Source organism: Morone saxatilis, unplaced genomic scaffold (genome assembly GCF_004916995.1).
Source record: "Morone saxatilis isolate NCDOM2014 unplaced genomic scaffold, NCSU_SB_2.0 Contig4, whole genome shotgun sequence".
Taxonomy (NCBI): domain Eukaryota; kingdom Metazoa; phylum Chordata; class Actinopteri; family Moronidae; genus Morone; species Morone saxatilis.
The window spans coordinates 7,813,828-7,835,764 of NW_023339984.1; the positions used below are offsets into that span (position 1 = coordinate 7,813,828).

Consider the following 21,937-nt stretch of genomic DNA (forward strand, 5'->3'; position numbering starts at 1 on the left):
TATAATATAATGTATAATATAATGTATAATATAATGTATAATAGAAATTAAAGACTATGGCTAACATGGTTTAAGATTTCTCCTTTGGAATATTTAGGCTTTTAAGGCTTGTATGACTCTTTTCTGCACAAATTGGATGATAGTACCAAAAGTATCATGTAGTCGTTCTCCATTAGGATGCTATAGCTCGGGGATGTTGGAGAGTAAAACAGTCCATGAGCTCTCCAAGACAAACCACGAGTTGCATGCAACGCCTGCAGGCGGGTCCGTGCGCAGTGACGTTTCTTGAGCGGGCTGGACTCATGGAGAACTCAGATGATGGGGATTATACAGTGGTGTGGTGGAGGTGGTTTCTGCAAAGTGCTGCTGCTCCGGCTGGCAGTTCGATGATCGCGCTGTGGAGGTTTGGCTGAGGAGCTGTGCGCAGCATGGGCACCGGGGATTACATCTGCGTAACGCTGCGGGGTGGTGCGCCCTGGGGATTCACCCTGCGAGAGGGAGAGGGGGACACCTATAGACCTTTCTTAGTCTCCCAGGTATTTATCTATCTATCTGTATGTCTGTCTATCTGTCTTTGTGTTAGATGTTTTGAATTTTTTTTATATTAAAGTGTTCATTTGAGAGAGAACAGGATTATTCCAGAGTTTTGTTATTATCAGACAGACAGTTTAATGAACCTTTTATTAATCTTATTGCAGAGATCTTATAAATTCTCCAGTTTGCTATAAATGTTTTTAGTTTTTATTGAGTTTTGTCGACTAATTAGTCTATTTGAAAAAAAATATTTGGTAAAATGTTTAACAACCTTAAAACAAACTCTGGCAGGACTGGGAGAGAATTTATTCGGCAGCGGTGCGTGTCGCTGCATTTTTGTGTGCGTTGGCTGTGTTTTGGTGCGAGATTCCTCGGGACCCTTATATGGTCAAGGCCAAGACAGAGAGAGAGAGAAGCGAAGCTGAGAGCAGTGTGATCTGTTATCACTCACAAAGACGTCAGCGAGAAAGCAAAAGCACTTATTCAGACGAGTAACTAACCTGGAGAGTGAAAGGTATGTGCGTTATGCAGGAATATCGATGCAAATTAACAAAAAAGGAAAAAGTTAAAAGAAAGATATGAGCATGCAGATATCACTTTAAAAAGAACATTCAAAAATGACAGGCAGGAGGTCAGGCAAAGTATAACCACTTTGTCTACATAATATTTGTTTAACCAGATAGTGTGGTAATAAACCTTACAGGTAACAATATGTGCCCTATGATGATACTAGGAGTCATTTTGACACACACTGTTGACGTAAATATATTTTTTTACATCACTCAATACTATTAATACAGTAATCTACTTTTACAATTAAAGAGGGTTTGTGTAAGTATATTGATCATAACAAATACATTCAGGTTACATTCAGAGGTTTTACTGCAGGTTGGTTGTCATAAACTTAGTCAATAAAGGCATACATGTAATCATGAAAATGCTCAAAATAAAATGTCAGATTAATGCAGAAGCAGAGACCTCTGTGATGTAAATGTGCATTGAGAGAGGTAAAGCCAGGTGCCTTTACTTTGAAGGGCTGCCGAGGCTCTATATATGGTATAGATGCATGTTCACAAGTACTCAAGCCACACAGATCCCTCATCAACTTGTCCTCCATGCAGTGAAAATGTAAATGTTTTTCTTAAGCTGCATTCCTGCAACATCAAAGTTCCACCAGAAGAAAGCCTCTGAGTGCATTAATAGATCATATTGATGACAGGCTCCTAACTTGTTTCAAACTAATTCTGAAGTACATTTGTGACTCTTATTGTGTTTTTTTTTTTTTTTGTATTTGAATATAATAATTATTTCCACGTTTGTTGGCATGGAATAGTCTCTTGTAATTTAGCAAGTAGATGCACATCCGCTGAGGCTTTAAATTAGCTTATTAACATCTGGTGAGTTGATTCTAAAGACTAAAATAAATCACTTGTCAATTTATTATGGCATTTAGTGAATTGCTTATATCAGAATAAAAACATAAATTAAGAGTTAATTATTTTATTCCTTAATACTCAGGCATCTGTTGACGATGTTTTCATAAGTTTTAATAAAATATATGAACAAAATGACAAAAAGACAAAATCACAAATGTAGGTTACAGATGACTTCAAGATTAAATCAGATTTTTTACATGAACTAATTGCCGTAGATTTGCAGCAACCCCCTAAGCCTGTTAATCATCATTTGTACAAATACCCCACAATGTTGTGTCTAGCATGAGCCAACATAACCATTACAAACTGCTATGCCAAAAATTAGCAGCAACAACAAAGTTTAGAAAGCGAAACAACTGTGCAAGTCTGTGTCCTTCTCCCCATAAGGGGGAGTGCCTCCTACCTCTTGTTCCAGTTTAAATGTTCTCTTGAATTAACTGTCAAATGTTAAATAAATTCACAGGAGTTGAATAACACAAGAGTTCTCATGTGTTACATAAGATACTTGTGATTCATTGCATTTAAGTGTATTTCAGTGAAGTAGCTAAATATGCCTCTAGGACAGGGGTTCTAGTCCACCTCATCTGGAAGGCATAACTCTAAACATACCCCAAACTTTTCTTGTAGGAAGGACAGTGAGCCAAGTTTGTCGGTTAAAAGTAAAAAAAAAAGCAAAAATACCAAGATCATGACAAATACTCTTAACCTAGAAGCTCTCCTGTGTCTGATAAAATGTGGGTGTTTTTTAAAGCTTCTGTTGAATGTAGTGGAAACTGTTTCTTGAGCGAGAGAGATTGTTCAGTGTACTGACAGGCAGTACAGTGTAAGGGCACGGGGTATCCACTCTTAAAAGGTTCTTTCCATATAAGGGAGGGCAGTATTTTTCTTCTCATTTGGAGTCCTGGACTGAGTACAAAGTTGATGAGGTCACTTTATTTTTAAAGCTACAGAAACTGCATAATACAAAACTGTCTTGACCCAAGAAACAGTTAACATCTGATCTATGGTGATAGTGGGATGCTTGTTTTGGATGTGTTGGCAAACATACTCAGATATTCAAGAAAATAAATTGTTTATATTCTACCAACATGCACAGGAGACATTTTGGCCTGCTAATTACTAAGGTATGCCATCTTGGTATGTGGAATGTCAACATGCATCAGATCAGTTATGGAGCACTGAATGACAAAAAAAAAAGAAAAGTAATCTTAATTCAAGTCTGAGACTTTTCAGAATCTCATAAGAACCAATCCAAATGTTATCCCCATTCCATTTAATTGTAGTCATAGTTTGAATTAGAGGTCTTCTTTGCCTGGGTTATCTTGCCCTTTTCAGTGCAAAGAGGGCTCATGTTGCCAACGATTCAGTCCTAATTGTGCACCATAGGAACCTTATTAGGCTGCCAAACAATCAGCAAAATGCGGTTACTGCATTCATTCAGTGTCGTTTTCCCGGAGTAAACAAAGTGCTTCACAGCTCCTTCCATCACTAGAGTTTTTGGCATTGGGTTTTTCAGCAAAACATCTACATTCTGGTCCTGGAAGAAAGCAGTGACCTCAGATGATGACTGTGCTATTTTTTTCCGTTTTTCTATTTCACGTCATCTGAACAAATTAGGGCCAACGCTCCTAGAGATTTATATTTTGATGACATAGTTATGAGTTGCAGTGTTCCTGGCTGTGAATGCTCCTGACAGCGCCACCCAAAGTGAGGCCCAGTTTAATGGCATTCATTGGATTGTGAAAAAAGGACCATGTATAGTAATAATGTTTGTATATTTGTCCAAATAGGCATTTCAATTGTAATCCATCTTTAAACACATTTTAACATATTAAATCCATGTGATGGTTATAGTGACATTTGGGCAAAGTCATCTTAGTTCAAACTGAACTAAAGAATAAAAAATAGGACAGAAGGCTGTAAAAACACCCTACAATATATGCATAATACCATGCAATGCGTTAGCAGTAAGTTGGAAATTGTTGGCTGGTGGAGGGAATGTTTGTTTGGATCTATGATTGAATTTAGTATCTTTTGTAGTTGAAGTTGTATATGTATTAACTGCATTAGCCCAGGGAATGCGGATAGAAATCCTAAACTACAAAAACTAAACTCTCTAACCCTTGAAATGTTCCCACACCTTTCCTTTAAGACAAAAGGGAATAAATGAGTAAATAAAGACATTAAATGTAACTGTCCTGCCACATGGTGTGAGGGCTACCTGTATATTTTCCTGAAATGTAAAAACATAATTGCTTAAAGCTGCAAAGGGCAGGAACCGCCAGGAGCTATGTGGACACATTATGCAGTCTTGTGTTTCCTGTGATTTTCTGATGTATTTAAGCCTATTAAATAGATAATTTGAAAATGGGCAACCCAGGATAACACATGCATATAATGTTGTCTAATTGTGGCCCCCACGTGTTGTCAGTAGTAAATTGTGGCGCTCAGGGCAATGTGTATTTTTGGAAAGCGCTTTGTTTGAAAAAACTGGCCAACACTGTTTGTTTTATTCCCTTCTGACACCTAGAGAAGCATTTATTTGTTATCCTTTCCTGCACATAAGACTACCTTTTTTTTTTTTCCAAGCAGTGTATGACGAACAGGATTGAGACACTAGGCGGTATATGCCTCTTTTGAACTCTGCCTCACTGTCTGTGTATCTTTTGTGTTGCAAGGAGAGACAACGACAAATGTTTCCCCTCCTTTTTTGGAGCATGAGTGGTTGCTGTGGCGTTCCAGACAAACCATCCTCCCTGTAGTGAGGAGTGAGTCCCAATAGACAGGCACACAGGCTGCCATATACGGCCTGTGTGCACACTGTTAACTCTTAAAAACTCAGAGGGGATTTATCTGAAAGTTACCAGCTCTATAAAGTAACTCATAAAATATTTTTGTATATGTAGCAAAGTAGGCCCATTTTATTGCCTAGGATGTTGCTTATGTTAGACTCAGGCCTATGTGGTCCTGTACTAAATTAGCAGGTAAGGTTCATCATTCTTATATGTTGGAACATATGTTTTGATTAAAGCAAAAACGAGTACAATTTGATTTTGCATCTCCAACAAAAGTCAAAGAGAATCAAAGGTATATACAAAACATTCATCATTTGTAAATATATATATATATATATAGTGATGAATGTTTCATTTGGATGGGTTTTAATATTGTTCTGATGTAGCAAATCTCTAAATCTATGCTCTGCAATTGGTGCAAAAAATTATTTTGTGTTTTGTGTTTCTGGACAAAAATTTGTCTTTCCCCATCCTTATGTTACTTTGACGCAGGGATTCTCTCCTTCTTCCTTTAGTAGTAAAAGATGTGTGTGTGCGCAGCGACCTCTAGTGGCAAGATTTCTTTACTGCAAGTATCTCAAGTCGGATGGATGTCCATGGAGGATGATTCTGCAGGATTTGATTGGCGATCTCAGTTCATATGAAATTCCAAAATGTAAAAGATAATTTCTATAAGGTGTAATATAATAAAAGGGTTTCAGGTAAAAAATTATAACATGATTAATTTTTTTCATGAGGATTTTTAGATATTTCCTTCAATGAAGGAGAACAGAGAACAAGCACATGTGTTGCGCCAGTGATTATGAAGGACTGTTTGGTGTGTTATCCCCATGTGTTCTACTGTATTGTGACATTCTACATTTCCTTCTGTCTTCTGCTGCTTTACCTTTATGACTGTACTATTGTAATAAAAATCCAGCAAGGCACAAGAAAGCAACACAGACTTTCTGTGTGTTGTGCTGTTAAAATAAACATGGAGATGGACAGCCACAGTTTTACAATGCCTGATCTCTGAGCTCTTAGCAGCTCCACAATTTATGTGGCTGCTGCCTGCCAGCAAGGTTTTCTGGGTAACAGCAACTTTAATATCAGAAACCGAGAAGACTGCATTTGTTTAGTGATGGTGTGATGACATAAATCAGCTTGAAGTGTCTTCTGCCAAGGTTGCAGAGGAGCATTAGCATGATCGATGGCAGAATAGCATGGTCATTTACTCATGTTCAGTGTCATCAAAGGTTAACATATTGACTCTGATGTATCATAAATGTAAATTCTTAAATGAATCCTAGAGGAATCAGCCAAGACAAAGATTAAGATACATGACCTCATTATGGTGAATGAATTGAGTTGTGGAGCCTTATCTCCTTTAGTACTTTAAGATTTTTTTTATGGCATTTTTCTTTTATTTGACAGTTGACAGACAAGAAACATGGGGAAGAGAGCGAGAAGGATTATATACAACAAGAATTAAAGTGGAGATGTCATGGTGTCCAAAACAAACTAGTATTGATACATTTTGTAGTGGTTACCAGTCTCAATATATAATTGTAGTTTATTGCAGTTGCACTACATTATAAACCTTCTTTGTAAAGCTGTGTATTTGTAGTATTTGCAATACATCTTAACATATTTCCTGAGAGCGCATCCTCTAATAGCGTGGTACTGAAGTAATCATTTATCCCCCTAGCTGTATAAGTGGCCTTTTGTGCAAAATTTATTGGGTATTTCTTCTTATTAAATCCTCTTATTAATGAACCATTTTATAGTCCTCAAGAACCAATTACAACCGAACAAAACCATCAGTCATTAGTTTAACTGTGTAAAGAGGTGCCCTTTAAATGGATCTGCACAGAGCTGGCCTGCAGCAATAATATGCAGTGCCACAGTTAAAACACAAGGTAGACCTACATCTCTTGAATATCAGTGACAATGATTGTACATTGTAGTGTGAATTGCACAAATTGTTGCTCTGCTCTACAGTGACCTGTTGATATACTTTTATAGTTAATTTACAAATGTTATTGAATTGATTTGAAAAGGCCACTACCCCACCTTCCCTATCCTCATTTGATATCTCTCAAATATTAATGATCCAGTCAGAAAACGTTTTTTCAGCTGATTCACTCAGGATGTACTTCACGTAGGACTTCACAGGGAATTATATTACTCTTTACGCACACACATAATCATCCATTGCCTGGTTTGAATTTAATACACGTCAAAAGAGATAACCAATTAAGCATTCCTAGGAAGCCTCATTATATCTGTAGAGGCCCTCAACATTGCACTTAGCTTAATGTTAGACATAAACCACTGTTATTTACACATGTTTTCTGTTTTGCTTACATTCTAATTATTTGCAGGTTGACTCTTGTTGGATAGTTCTTGTATTTAGGCTCCACTTAGAAGGAGAAGACCTTTCTCATATTCATATTATTCTAAAGAGAATTAATAATGTATTCTTAATCCTTTTTATAGATGAAAAATACTTTGTCCTCTTGCTGTCCCAGATAAAAATGGATTTGTGACACTGACCTGGGTAGAAGTTTCTATATTATGACCTTACTAGCAACTGACAACATTTTAAAGATGATTTATGTTGACTTCCTGTAAATAGCAGCACTGTCATAGCTGGCCTGAGTGTGAAGGTTATAGGACCATTCTCACACTTGGGGCTATGCTGATAACTGACCCGGTATGTGATATAGGTTTCTCCTCTTACTATGATTTTGTTTTCCACAGGTAGAGGAAGGAGGCCGTGCCTTTCTGGCTGGAGTGCAGGAAGGTGACGAGGTGGTGTCACTCAATGGAGAGCCATGTGCCGATCTCACCCTTTTACGAGCCTTTGCGCTCATCGACACATCGATCGACTGTCTACAGCTGCTTGTCAAAAGGTAGTGCCATGTACCACCCAGGAAATTAATGACAGTGAAGTGGTAAATCTGTGAATTGCAGAAAACACAACACACAATGTTTGAAAATGTCTGCACATTCAGTAACAGCACGATAACTGTGTATCATGACAAATGAGCCACGCAGTACTGCAAGTCCTTGGTGTTCACAACAGCAATGCAAAATGATTATGGCACCACTGTATTTGCATTTAGATAGCATGTTGTTTTATGACCTGTGCACTTTTGCATAGTGTCAGGGAACCACTGACTGTCTGTGTATATATGTGCATTCATGTCTGTGTCTGTTAGTGAGTTAATGTGTGTGTCAGCCATGCTGACCTTCCAACCGGCTTGACCAATGTATTACAGATTTGTGTGTCTTGATTGACATGCAGCTGCTCTGCCATTACTCAGTGGGTACTGCCAGCGTGTTTATCAGGTTGACATGTCCTCAAGTATTGCTGCATGCGCCTTAATGTGCCCACATTTAAACTGCAGAAGGATTTATAGTTGTTTTGAAGGCATATTAAAGTTGAATCTTGTTCTTGAATCTAGTTCTTTTCTGATTTAAATTCATGTTATTTGTGGCAGGACAATAAGTACAGTACAGGATTTGTATTAAGATTGTTTCTATGACTGCATGATTGTAGGCTATTGTCTCTGTAGACTTGGAGAGCAGATGACCTCAGCTTATGTCAGCTATTACTTCCTCAACTATCCAATATCTCCATTCCACTGTGGTGATGTATTGCTCATTGAAATGATATGTAGTGTAATGCAAAGTAATTTAATGAGCAAAACATAGACCACTGCATAGACGTTTTGTTTTTGTCTGAAATTCACTTCAAAACCCATTGTTCAAAAAACAAATAATATAAGGGGTAGCAATATCTCTTATTTATGTTAATGATCAACAGTGGCTCTTAAAAAAATAACCTGCACCTCACTCATTCACGTTCTCTCTCCTCTTAAAGATACTGCACTACTCCCCCAGAAGTCTATGAATCAGAAGAGACATACTGTGGTCAGAGGGACTGCTCTGGTGCAGCTTCAGAGAGCACCACCCTCCACATCTTCTCCCCAAAGCACAGGTCCCAAAGCCCAAGGGAGCTCTACATATCTGAATCCCAGGACGAGGCCTACTATGGGGAGTCAGATAGTGACACAATGTTTCCCAAGGGACCCCAGCTGCTTTGCACCCAGCTACATCTACCCTCATCTGGTGAGCAGAGAGGCCAGGAGCCTTTTTTTAAAGAAAATGATGAAGAAGTACGGCGGTGCTTCTCCCCAGGGGACATGGTCGAGCTCCAGGTGTCCCTTTCTGAGCAAACATTGGACGATGTGGGCTGCACCTCTCTTGGGAGTGCTCTTGGGATCCAGGGAGATCTCTCAAACAGAGAAGCCGTTGAGACAATCCACAAAACCACCACAACACACTATGTGCCGTGCTCTGTCAGAGAGCCGCTCGGACAGCACGGAGTGGTGCTCAGCTCTCCTTCGATGCTGGGGCAGGTGGAGGTCATTTTGCAGCAGCCAGCAGCATCAGGAGCAGGGAGGGGCATCCTGAGTGTGGGTGGCCCCAGGGTCAGTGGAAGTGTTGGATCCCAAAGCGAAGGAGAAGAAGGCGGAGGGCACTGTGAGGTAGTTCCTGGATCTTATACTGTCTCATTTGGAATTCCCTCAGAAGAGGCGACTGCAGCAGAAGAGCAGGACTCTGGTTCTGAGGGGGATCAAGACAAACCCAACAAGCATCGGGCAAAACACGCCAGTAAGTACCTATGGACCATTAACTGTGTATTAATTTGTACCCTGGAGTAATCTCTGTCTGCATTCATTCTTTGTGTGTGTGAGTGTATAAGTTCTATTCTATTCTATTCTATCTATTCTTTAAGGAAGAATCTGCAAGCTAATAGGTTAACACTAAATTGCATTTGTCAACAACACATGTGCATTCCAAACCCTGATGTCCAGTGTGTGTACCCCTTAAAATAGCATGTGTGTGTCACTGCAGTTGGAAGAGGGTGCTCCTTCCTTTGAATGGAAGCAGATACATCCGGGTCAAACCTAAATAACAACAGAATCAAAGCGATAGTAGGGGGCATAGTGCAAATAGGATGGTGACAGTCAACAAGTTTTAAATATAATATATATATAAAATTCAAAAAGACATTCATCGTGTGTAGAAAGCCACTACACAATATAAAATACTTTAAACTATCCCTTTGAAGAGGTTTGATCATGAATATGGATACTGAAACGTTCCTCCGAGCTGTGTTGAAGACATAAATATAACACCAGCACGCTGATGATGCCTGCAGAAGTGGTCCTTTGACAGACACAAGCATGTGCTCCCCCAGCCCGTTACCTGATCCTTTCAAACTGAGTGCTTTAACTGAGCTAAAAAAGTGAGTCTGTTGCTCACTCCCGCTGTCCCTCCACCTTCAGGTTAGTCTTGCAGGAATATAAAAAACTAAACCTACATATTATTTTATTACTGACTTGCATTGTTGGATAATTTGAGAGTGGGTTTGTTGTGTGTTGTCTCTTGGTCAAAGTATCAGAAAAATGTAACAGATTTAAGAACAGAAGATTGTAAGTAGACAGCTTTCGAACTTACAGATAAGGACTGGTAAAGACGCTCTGGTCCTGGTGGATTTATTGCATGAAGGCTATCTTTAATCTTTCAGTTCCTATTTCTGGCTACTTTATGGATGCACTGTTTTAATGTGGTTCATTGTCTGTGAACAAATGAGGATATTAGACATGGGTCAGAGAATTTAATAATTGCTTTATGGGTTGATGTTTTATGTTCAACTGAATAACTCATTTAACTTAACCTAACCTAGCTATATGTGGATAATAATTTAGTTTACAGAATATTTGTTGTGTGTTCAAATCAGCTAAACAGTGCATATAGTATTAACCATTTATTAGTCTGTTGTCATTTCTGCTTCAGAACATGGGAGATATTTTTAAAATGTATTTTTTGCAGAAGGTCAGTATCAGTGTAAAGTTACAATATCAAAGGAATTGCTTTGTGCCTTGCTTAACTTTGTTTTAAAACTTGATTTTGTCATCTATCACCATGTTATTTGTGCAAGCTCTATTTTTACTTTTTAGATGAGTGGTGAACCAAAATGGGTAAAATATAATTGTATTTTTCATATTCAGGATGGGCATATTATAAAGAAAATATATAAATAAATTCATAATTTAGAGCTATTTAGTCAATTACATGTCGAATGCGGATACCGCTTGCAAGGACTGCTTTGAAGTGTCCTTAAGTCAGTGATCAAAGAGCTGAAAAGTACAAACCAAAGTATAAACAAAATAGTAACTAATGGAGACACAGGAAATTAAGCTATTTAAGAATTTTTTTTTTTTCCAAAATATACTCTAAACAGATGAAAAAGTTTGAGTTGATCTTTATTCCATTGTATGTTATTAATAACTATAATTTAAGGTGAAATCCACCCAAGAGATTATTTTGATTACCCTGTCAATGGCCCCTGACACTGAACTCTCTCTTTTCCTTCTCAATACAGGGCTCAGGCGTAGCGAGAGTCTCTCTGAGAAGCAGGTGAAAGAGGCCAAGTCCAAATGTAAACGTATTGCTCTCCTTCTTACGGCTGCTCCACCCAACCCCAACAACAAGGGGGTGTTGATGTTCAAGAAACATCGGCAGAGGGCCAAGAAATACACACTTGTGAGCTACGGCACAGGAGAAGACGAACCAGAGTACAGCGACGAAGACGAAGAAAACGAAGACGACAAACAAGAAACCCACACTGTTGAATTTACCCTTCTGGCTCCTAGCGATTCTGACAAGCATTTCCTTACTAATGCCCATAGTAGCAAAGGTGTGCTAACCATCAACTGGGACAAGGGTCTCCTTGAGATTGAAAGGAACCTGAACAACCAAGTAGAGATGGAATGTTTGCCTGAAACCAAGGGAAAGGGTGCCCTAATGTTTGCCCAACGGCGTCAGAGAATGGATGAGATTTCTGCTGAACATGAGGAGCTTAGGAGCCATGGGATGCCAGTGGAAGGAGTGCCGGAGGCTGAAAAGAAGATAGCGGAACACTCCTACATGCAGTCCACAACAGAGGCCCATGCTTACATGGATGTAAATATACACCAACAAAGCCAACAGCAACAACAATACCAGCAATATCAGGAGCAGCAGTACTATGCGCAACAACAGAACTACCAACAACAACAATACCAACAACAGTATCAGCAGCAGCAGTATGAACAACAACATTATCAACAACAGCAAATGTATCAGCAGCAGCAGCAGCAAGAATATCAAGAGCAACAGCAAATGCAGCACTATTCTACAAACATCAATGGCACAGTCCAACATCAAACCAGTGAAATGCAGAGTTCTTTCAACAATCGTACTGCAAAGCCTTTCTCAGCAGAAAACATGGCGGCTACCCCTTATTCTCCCGCAATGAGTGGGACCAATCAAGATTCCGTGGGCCAAGGAGAGCAGATAGCTTCCCGTGATGAGCGCATTTCTACCCCTGCAATTAAGACTGGCCTTTTGATGGATGCAAGGAAAAGAAACACTGGCAAACCTATGTTCACTTTTAAGGAAGCACCAAAAGTATCACCGAGCCCAGTATTGCTAAACCTTCTCAACAGGAGTGATAAGAAATTGGGTTTTGAGTCGGGACCTGAGGAAGACTACCTTAGCCTTGGGGCTGAGGCTTGTAATTTTCTCCAGGCTTCAGTTAAACACAAGATTCCACCACCAGTGGCTCCAAAGCCTGTGATCAATCCCAACTCTCCTCCTTGGTCCCCACAGATAGAAGAGACCAACCAGGACATGCCTCAACAAGCTGAAAATAGTGTATCCACACCTGCTGCAGCCCCCACCACAGAGACTGCCTCTGCTCCTGAACTAGAGCCAACCCCTGCACCTGCCCCTGAGCCTTCCCCCCCTCTTGCCCCTCAGGAGGCTCCTGCCAGCACAACCACAAAGGAACAGCACACATGGACTCCCCCAGAGCCTGAATCTCAACAACAGCCTCTGCAAGTGACAGCTCAAGATGAAAATGGTCATATGAATTCTACCCTGCAGCCTGAGCCTGCTCCTGTGACTAGCTGGGCTGCAGCACAAACACAAGCACAACAGCCACCTACCAATTCTTGGCATCCAGCTCAAGTGCAGCCCCAGGAACCACGTCCAAGTCAGTCCCCAACACAGCCACCTTGGGTGACACGTCAGCCTACTCAGACCCAAGCACAGCCTCAAACCTCGACAAATACTTGGACCCCTCAAATTCAGCCATCTTGGAGTCAGCCTCAAGAGCAGGCACAAGCCCAGACACATGCTCAGCCATCCTGGGCCCAGCCTCAAGAGCAGTTACAGTCTCAGCCACAGGTTCAACCACCCTGGACACACTCTCATGAGCAGCCAAATCTGCAGCAGATGCAACCAACTTGGGTTCAACCTCAAGAACCAATGCAACAGCGGCCCCAGCCCCCATGGGTGCAGCCATCACAAACAGACTCTCAGCATCAACCACCATGGGTGCAACAACCCCAGCAAAATTCCCAAGCACAACCTCCTTGGGTTCAACAGGTTCAGCCAGAATCCCAGCAACAACCACCATGGGTTCAGCAACCACAACAACAGGCTCTACAACAAGCATGGCCACAGGCCCAAGCACAAGGTCAGCCTCAACCACCTTGGGTCTCAGCTCAGCCTCAGCAGCAACAGCAACCCTCAATTAATGTATGGTCTCCATCACAAACTCAAGCCCAGGTTCAGCCACCTTGGATCCAAGCAGCCCAAGCACAACCTCCACCACAGCCCCAAGCCAATTTAAATCCATGGGCGCCAGTACCTACCCAGGCTCAGTCCCAACCATCATGGGCCCAGCACCCTTCAGAACATGGTCAGCCCCCCATGGGTTCTTGGGCCCAAGAGCAAAATCAGGCCCAACATCAACCACCTTGGGCTCAAACAGTTCCACCCCAGCCCACACCACAGCCAAACTGGCAACAGTCAACTTCAAAGACTCCACCACAGCCACCAATGAATACATGGCCTTCAGCTCAGACACAACCTCAGACACCTGTTAATACCTGGGCACCACAATCACAACAAACACCTGTGAATGTTTCCCCGTCAATGGTTAACACTCTTCCCTCTCCAAAACCTTGGCATCCACCACAAAATGCCCCACAAAGCCGGACCCCTCCACCTCCTCCACAGCGAATGCAGTCTTTTACCATTGGTCAAAGAGCTTCATCACCCATCAACCCAATGGCCACTGTCTTAAACCCATCATCCCAAGGTTCAGCGTTTGAGATGCCAGCAGTCAAAGGGAAAGGAGCTGATATGTTTGCCAAGAGGCAGTCTCGTATGGAGAAGTTTGTTGTGGACTCTGAGACTGTTCAAGCAAACAAGGCCAGTCGGCCAACATCGCCCATTGCTTCCTTACCAAACGAGTGGAAATATACACCCAATGTACGTGCTCCACCTTCACGGGCATATAATCCTATTCAATCCCCTTCTTATCCTCCAGCAGCAACAAAACAACCCCCTCCAAGTAGCCCTTCAACCAAAGCCAAGAAAAAAGGCAAAGGGGAGCAAAAGCCTGCCCCTAAACCCCTCAATGTTATAGATGTTATGAAGCATCAACCTTATCAACTCAGTTCCGCACTCTTTACCTTTGGCCCAGCAGCAGAGGCTGCCAAGCCCCCTGCACCTCAACCCAAATGTCCACCTCCTAACCCTCCTGTTGAAAACCAACCAATTAGATATGAGCAAATGGCCCCCATCCAGCCAGGTGGACCATTTAATGCCCCATACCCCCAGCAATCTTATGGGATGCCCATGCAGCCTATGATGCATGATGGCAACTACCAGCAAAACCCAGCTAATATTTATCCTCCCTCCAACCCTTATCAACAAGCTCCTGGTGGTCCATACCAACAGGCATATAACCAACAGTATCAGCAACCCGCCCCACCTGCTTATCATCCCCAAGCCCCTCAGTCTCCAAACTCTCCCTACCAACAGGCACCTCAAGCCCATTACCAACCAGCCAATAGCCCTCCCTACTTGGCAACTCCCTCAGTACCTTACCAGCCACAGCCTCCCAGTAGCTATGTTGTTCCTAGTTTTCCTGTAGCTGCAAGACCAGAATCTGCATCAGGTGGCAACCCTGTAGCTGCTCCTAAACCTAAATTTACAGCTAAAAAGAGCTCAGCTCAGGTGTGGAAGCCTACAGCAGTTGATAAAGAGTGATTCTGGTAGATTCATGACCTGCTTAGTGTCTGCTTGAGCCAAAGGGTTGGTGCTCTTGTAGTCCACAGCCAAGTGGACTATTTTGAGCATATAAACTTGCTTTTGCAATGACTACTGTCACCTCTACTTGCTCTTGTTATTGTCATAGCACAGAGCTAGATGGTTTTCAGAATTAAGAAAACTAATGTGAATGTCATTACAAATTAAGAACATAAGAATAAGACCCAACTGTAAGTATATTTTATCAGACACAAATGAGTTAAAAAGCATGTGCATTTTGACATGTTCACAAAAAAAGATGCACATGGAAACTTCCACCAAAAATTAATGTAATTTTTTGAGGAAGAATCTAAAGTGGTGGCAATATAAGAATGTAGGGGAGCATGATGTTCAGTAAGAATTGAAAGGAAGGAGTGACAAGAGGAAGTTGATTTTTGGAAAGAGGAAACTAAATGCTAAATGTGGCTAATCTTATTCGATTAACAAACTACTAATATACAATAAAGCTAAATAAAAAAAATTCAATAAATAAAGTAAAAATAAAAGTAAAGTAGTGAGGGGTGGGGTCTGTGGGGTGTAATGATACCAAGCAGAAAGCTAAATTTGCAGTGCCAGTGATGTCATAACTGCAGAGATTATGTCACAACTCTGTGGGGTTTCAAGTAAACACTGGGGGGTACAGCAATACGCCTGACAAAAAGTGACAAAGAACACTGTCACTTGCTTGAACTTCAAGTGTTTGATTCGTGAACAATTTATTCTTCAGTGGCTTTCCCCAGTGTCTTTTCGATAGCACCTACTTAAGTGGGTTAATTTTATTTTAAGCTTTTTACCAGCTGTTGCATCATGTTAGATGCTATATTTAAACTGCCTCATGGGAGGGAGTGCTGAGGTGCAGAGATAGTAGGCTTAAATTTCAACTTAAGCCAATGACCGCAACTATATCTTAGGCCCTCGTAGTATTTTTTCTGATAACAGAAAAATATATAGTATTGCCCAATCTAGTAGTTTCACTCTTCCATGCATCTTTTTCTTTTGTTTTATATGACTAGATGATAAATGATTAACAAAAGATGAATTACTGAAGGGATAACCAGCCTGGTAATGTTCACAAATATATTTTTGGTGCAGGGCTGCTTTTGTTCTTCATTTTCTTTTTCCTTTTCTTTTGTGTGTTTCTCTTCATAGTGCACTTTCTGTATGATTCACTGCAGTGCCATTAAAATGTCTTTTATCCTTGTTTGGCTTTCCTTTCTTTTGTCCTTTAAGCATGCTTTTTTTGGGTTTCTTCTATTTGTAGTCTCTTTTCTTTTCATCTCACTGAATTCAAACCTTTTCTCCACCTGTACTATAAATAATTAATTAAGAATTTCAGCCACAAATCAATCCGTTTCTATGTAATTTACCATCATATTAGACTTAATGTTTGCAGTGGTTCAAAATAAATCAGTTTTTAACAATGAAACAAAATACAATTTGTACTCAATAAAGAGCTTGCTAACATTAGCCAAAAACATCTCATTATCCAAATCAACTACTTTTACAGTAATTGAGGTGAATGCTTGAGAAGCACATTCCTGCAGAATGACATACCTGATGATGCATTTATGAAGGGTATTATTAGATTGGTGACCTCACTGAATACAGGCAAGCTCACTGGATAAATCTGGAGGTCAAGTGAGTGGCCCCCGCTGAAATGTATATCCATGGTGTGTCATGCATTTTCTCAAAGGGCAGTTATTTGTTAAGTGGACATTTTAATATCAAATGTTGTCTTAAGTTGGCAGATTTCTGTAGCTATAGCTGGAGGAATTTGATTCCTAGTCAGAGTTAACCCCCATCGCCTAATTGGTTGATTGCACATGCGCCTTTATATCAACCATACTTGATTTTCAGTGTGCTCTGATGTGCTCTAATTTTCTTTTTCTACATATAGATTAATGTCCAAGATTTTTGCTTTCAAATGTACTTTCTGATGAAAAACCTTATGTAACACTGTATATGTAGACTATTTTGAACACTTGTCTCCAAAAAGAAGCCTGTGCATGCACATTATAATGGACACCAACTCTTAGAACCTGCTCAGGCCCCATTTCTGAGATATATGTTAGGTTCTGCAGAATGACAGCTAGATAATAGACATAAACAATGTGAGGCAAATATATAGTCACTGGGGCAATCTCCTCCATGAAAATATGACCTTAGATTGTCTACTAATCTACTCATACGTTCTTATGTCTGCCTTAATCCAGGATAACGCTGCCACAGGCACTTTAAGGCCTACCAGATACCTGAGTCAGCAGATAATTTATTCCCCCTTGACTCATTGAGCTACATTTTTTTTTATTACTGCACTCTCCTCTATTCTGTGCTTTCATTTTTGCTAGTTCTTCCCATCTGCTGATCTTACCCATCTTTCACCAGATGATGGCAGCACTGCCTTTTCTGCATGTCTGTAATGTCAGAGTCAATGAATGGTACAGAGGTGCTTTGTCACCCCACATGACCCATGGCTGTCTAGGCACCCTAATGGAGATTTTAGTATTGAGCATTTAGCAGTTTCACCGTCATACTTTCAATGTGTTGCTGTCTAGTAAAGCAGATCGAATGATAACAAGCTGAATATGGCTTACTGTGGGAAGCCCAGGCACTCTCATAAACCAGTTGTTCTAAGAAATAAAATGGCAGTTCACTCAGTTTGTACAAATGCTAAAGCACTGGGTTGAGGAGGCTAATACAATAAGTTGAAAAGAAAATGTTTAATAGAGCTTTAACGATAGTTAATTTTTCTGACTGTTTCATGGTTTTATATAAAGAATAAAACAAACAACTATTTTTAACATGAAATACAACATTAGAGAATTACAGTACTTAAAAGAAATGTGTTAACAAAGAGCTACTCTATCTTCCAACATTTTCCAAGCTGATTTGATTTGGCCAGATGGCTAGTCAGCCAAACAAAAATGAGCCCTTACTAAAATAAATATGTCTGGATCTTTCTTTACAGGCACTTGGCAGGAGTTACTCCCTCTCCCCACCAGCCAGAGTACCATCCACGGGCCAGAAGTCAGCTTCGGCTTCTTCCTCCCCAAAGCCTCCGGCTCAGGGCTTCTCATCTCCCCTAGCAAGGCAGACCTCCTGGCTGGAGAAGGGCCACAAACCCCCTACGCCCTGGGAGGCTGCCTCCCGGCATCCCATGGGCCTGGTGGATGAAGCATTTGCTTTCCAGAACCTCCAGCAAACCCTCGCCTCAAACGTCCGCCTGGCAGCCCAGCGCAAAATGCTGCCCGAGCCCCCAGCAGAGTGGAAGGCCAAGGTTTCTTACCAAGCCCCACAGAAAACAGGCAGCCACACCTGGAGTCAGAGCCAAAGCCGCAGTCATAGTCGACCTCCACTGCCATCATTTGTGTCCCCAACACGGAGCATTGTCTCCACTCCTGCCAGTCATGCTGGTTACAGGTCTCTACCCAGACAGTGGCAGCCTCAGAGGTCTGTGGCAGAGGCAAATCTGGGCCCCTCAGTTTCCTACTCTGACCACAAGAGGCCCATGGGGAAGCAAACTTACAAGTCTGTGTACACCAGCAACACTTGGAGTTGGAAGCGGTAGGATACAAGTCAACCTTAAATGAGTAAAATCCTATTACTTACTGATTTTATAACAGATTCATGTGAAGTTAGAGCATTTCCTATAACAATAACAACAATATAGTGTGTGAGGAGAGTGAGCTAATGTATGATGAAGTGGACATTCGGAAAGATTGCTGGATTTCCCCTGGTTTTGACATGCTAACAGCGCTTTAAAAAAACGCTTTGTACTTTTTGATGTTGAATCTTTAATATAAAATATTTTAGATGAAATCTTTGCATGCCATTATCAAATGTGAAAAGAGATGATTACTTTAACAATGTAGCGAGACTTAAACATTATCCCATTAACATTTAACTGACAACTTTAATACACTGAAGTGGGCCTGTAGTTCATTAAATGAGGCAATGATGTATGTTGTTTAGAATGGATATAATAGATCTGAATGGACATGTTTAGTACAAAATAAGTGGAGAGATTTGAGGGATTGTATAGTAACCGTATATCGGGAGATAACTATAAATGTTGACTGTTCAGTGAACCTTTCAGAATATACAAAATAGGTGATTATGGGGTCCTGAGGAAAGAGATATATGAGGATGCTGAAAGAGAGAAAGAAGCAGTGACCTACCCATCATATAGTATATAAGTTGCTTTACCTCTTGAATTGTTGTCAGCTTGTGGACTGAGTTTCTGTTCATACTTTTTTAATTTTCTGCTGTGAATATATGTATCTAGCATGCTGGTTCTTGCAGTGATGGTGCACTTATTTTTGGATGGTTTTGTTTGATTTTTAATCCGTGAAACTTGAGTGTGGTGGAGAACTCATTTCACTGTCAGAATACAATTAGAGATGCATTAGAAGTGAGGCTTAAAACTTGGGGAAAGGTTAGTGCTATAACTCAGCATGTTGTGGGCGGACATGTCGTTATGTAAGCTCTAATAAGTGAGATTAATTCACGTATTTACCAGGTGCATTTTAATTAGTGCATTAGCATGTGTCCATTAACTACTCAGAGAGAGGGAGAAGATGAAAAGCAGAAACTGGGACATCTTTTCCCCGTTATAGTTTTCCAAGACTTTTTCTTTGGGAATCTGGAATGATTTTTCACATTGCAGCACACAGTATGTAGATGGACAATGTTTGTTTTTTTGTTTGGGGTAAAAGGTAACTTGAGGAATGTTGATAAGTCCTAATTATGGCTACAAGAAAGATTGTTTTAGTTTATGATAGGTTTACTGACACTGGGAGAATTGCTTACAGTATGTAATGGGTTTGTGGCTTGTGCTCGGTTTGGGATTATGCTATAAACTTATAATCATCTCCAAAGATAAAAGCAATGTTGGTGTTTCCACAGAGTGTACATAATGTCCTAATGTGATTCTCACCAAGCAGTCTCATAAACATAAATAAGATTTATCACACAGCATTGTGTTGTGTCTCAGCTGCCTCACGGAGCATCATACAATAGTGTATCTGTGATAATTACACTGTATTGCTTATTATGGTCATAACACAATACCAGTAATCAATTTCTGTTTCAAACTAATTCAGATATAGATTCAAATAAAGCGTAAATGAAAATAAATACAGACAAATAGCACTATTTTACAAATTGCACTGTGTTTTTGTGCTCTTTGCTGTGTTCCAAGCATGAAATACTTGGCTGTGGGCCATTTGTTGCTTGCTGTACCATCCCATGAAGCTTTTTGTATGATGTGTTGTCTGGAATAGTCACTCGCTTTGTATCCAGGGGAGGGGTTGGTGGGGACTTGTTCCCATGGTGACCACCAGTTACATAATAACAGTGGGTACCTACTGTAGCTTAACCATTAGAGAATGAGAGATAAGGACACAGAGGGAGATGATAAACATAAATTATTTCTATACCAATTTAGATTTTGAAAATACTGGGCGGGATTCAAATGCTATTAAAAAGGTGGAGCTTGACTCAAAGTATGAACAAGCATTAAACACAACACACACCTTTAAAATATTTCATTTTGTGTATGGGGTTCCTGGCATAGTTTTTTATATACCAGGCATTACAGTATGTCAATAAACTTGCTGCTTTTAACATCCAACCTTATGCTTTCCTGCCCTGCTTGGTTCTGCAAACTCAACCTGTCTTTCTTTATTAGTCTCCTTTACCAAGTTAAGAAATATATAGATGGCAAATTTAACTTTGCAAGGTCAATTAAAACATACTGACTGGATTAGAAGGTGAGTGAACCCTGTTAGGCCTTGCTCCCTCCTATATAACATGATGGCATTTAAAACAAATAGTATTTGATTGTTCTGCAGGCCCTGAGGGAGCCATGTTCCCACGCTGGATGTCACTGAGTATATTTATTGTTGGCTGTGCACTGCAATTCTTGAGTGCAGATAAAGAGAATTACAGCTGACACAACTTTATTTTAGTTGTTAAAGCTTTGTCAGGGTTTTCTGAGACAGTTTTCATCCCTTTGGTGCTTTACAATTCATGTATATTTTTAGTGTTGCAAGATTGCAACAGATGATTTATAATTGTATAGGTGAGTCATTTATAGACCAGTGGCTCCCAACCAAGTCCCTTCATTAACAACACCCATCATGTTCCAAATATGACAATTTCCACTGATTTTCAACTTGATATTATTTAACTATATTTGGTAATGATAGACATGTTGATATAATAATGGATCAATATTTTTTGTATACAAATGATGTAATATTTAGGTTTCACTGCCACTTGAACTGGCAAAAGATGGATGTTTCAACCATTTGTGCATTACTATTACCACTATAGCCATTTATCAGTTCCTTTTTAACTAACTATTATAACTTGTTATCCATTAGTTTTAGCTTTTGAACCATTTTCCTAAGTCTATTCCAGCTATATCCTTTTAGCTTTTTTTCTATTATATTCATCCAACGGTTACTTTTATGAATTAGAACCACATATCCATTTTTTTTTAGCGATTTCAATCATTTACGCATTATTTTTAAATAACAATTTCAATCATTTCTCTATCACTTTAAGTTATTTCAACCATTTATCACTTACTTTTAGCAAACTGCTTATCCATTACTTTTAACTATCCATTCCAACTGTTTATATTTTAAGCTATCTATATCTCTATTTCCATTAACTTACTTTTAACCTACTTCAACTATTTATCCATTAAGTCTACTCCAACTATATATTTTTTCAACCATTAATCTAACTTTTATAAATTAGAACCATATATCCATTTCAGCCATTTCTCTTTAACTATTTCAACCTTGTATCCCCTGCTTTTAACTCTTGTAACTTATTCATTTTAAGCTATAAATTCTATAAATTCATCTGTTTCAAGTTTAAGCTATGTCAACTGTTTATGTTTTTAGTCATGTATTTCAACCATTTATATATTAACTGTTTCTGCTGAGAGAGAGAGAGAGA

General features: G+C 39.9%; 2 protein-coding genes across 2 annotated transcripts; both read left to right on the top strand.

Moving 5' to 3' along the window:
• Positions 1-413: 413 nt before the first annotated feature.
• Positions 414-16,166, top strand: LOC118338113 (synaptopodin-2). The gene is made up of 4 exons (XM_035675324.1): positions 414-536; positions 7,508-7,659; positions 8,634-9,427; positions 11,205-16,166. Exons 1-4 carry the CDS (start codon positions 429-431, stop codon positions 14,924-14,926), a joined length of 4,776 nt encoding a protein of 1,591 aa, XP_035531217.1. The 5' UTR covers positions 414-428; the 3' UTR covers positions 14,927-16,166.
• A 1,746-nt stretch (positions 16,167-17,912) lies between these two features.
• On the top strand, positions 17,913-21,914 carry LOC118338441 (synaptopodin-2; the record flags this gene model as incomplete). The annotated part of the gene is made up of 1 exon (XM_035675740.1): positions 17,913-21,914. A coding segment is annotated over one exon (621 nt), but the record flags the coding sequence as incomplete, so codon positions are not given.
• Positions 21,915-21,937: the final 23 nt, after the last annotated feature.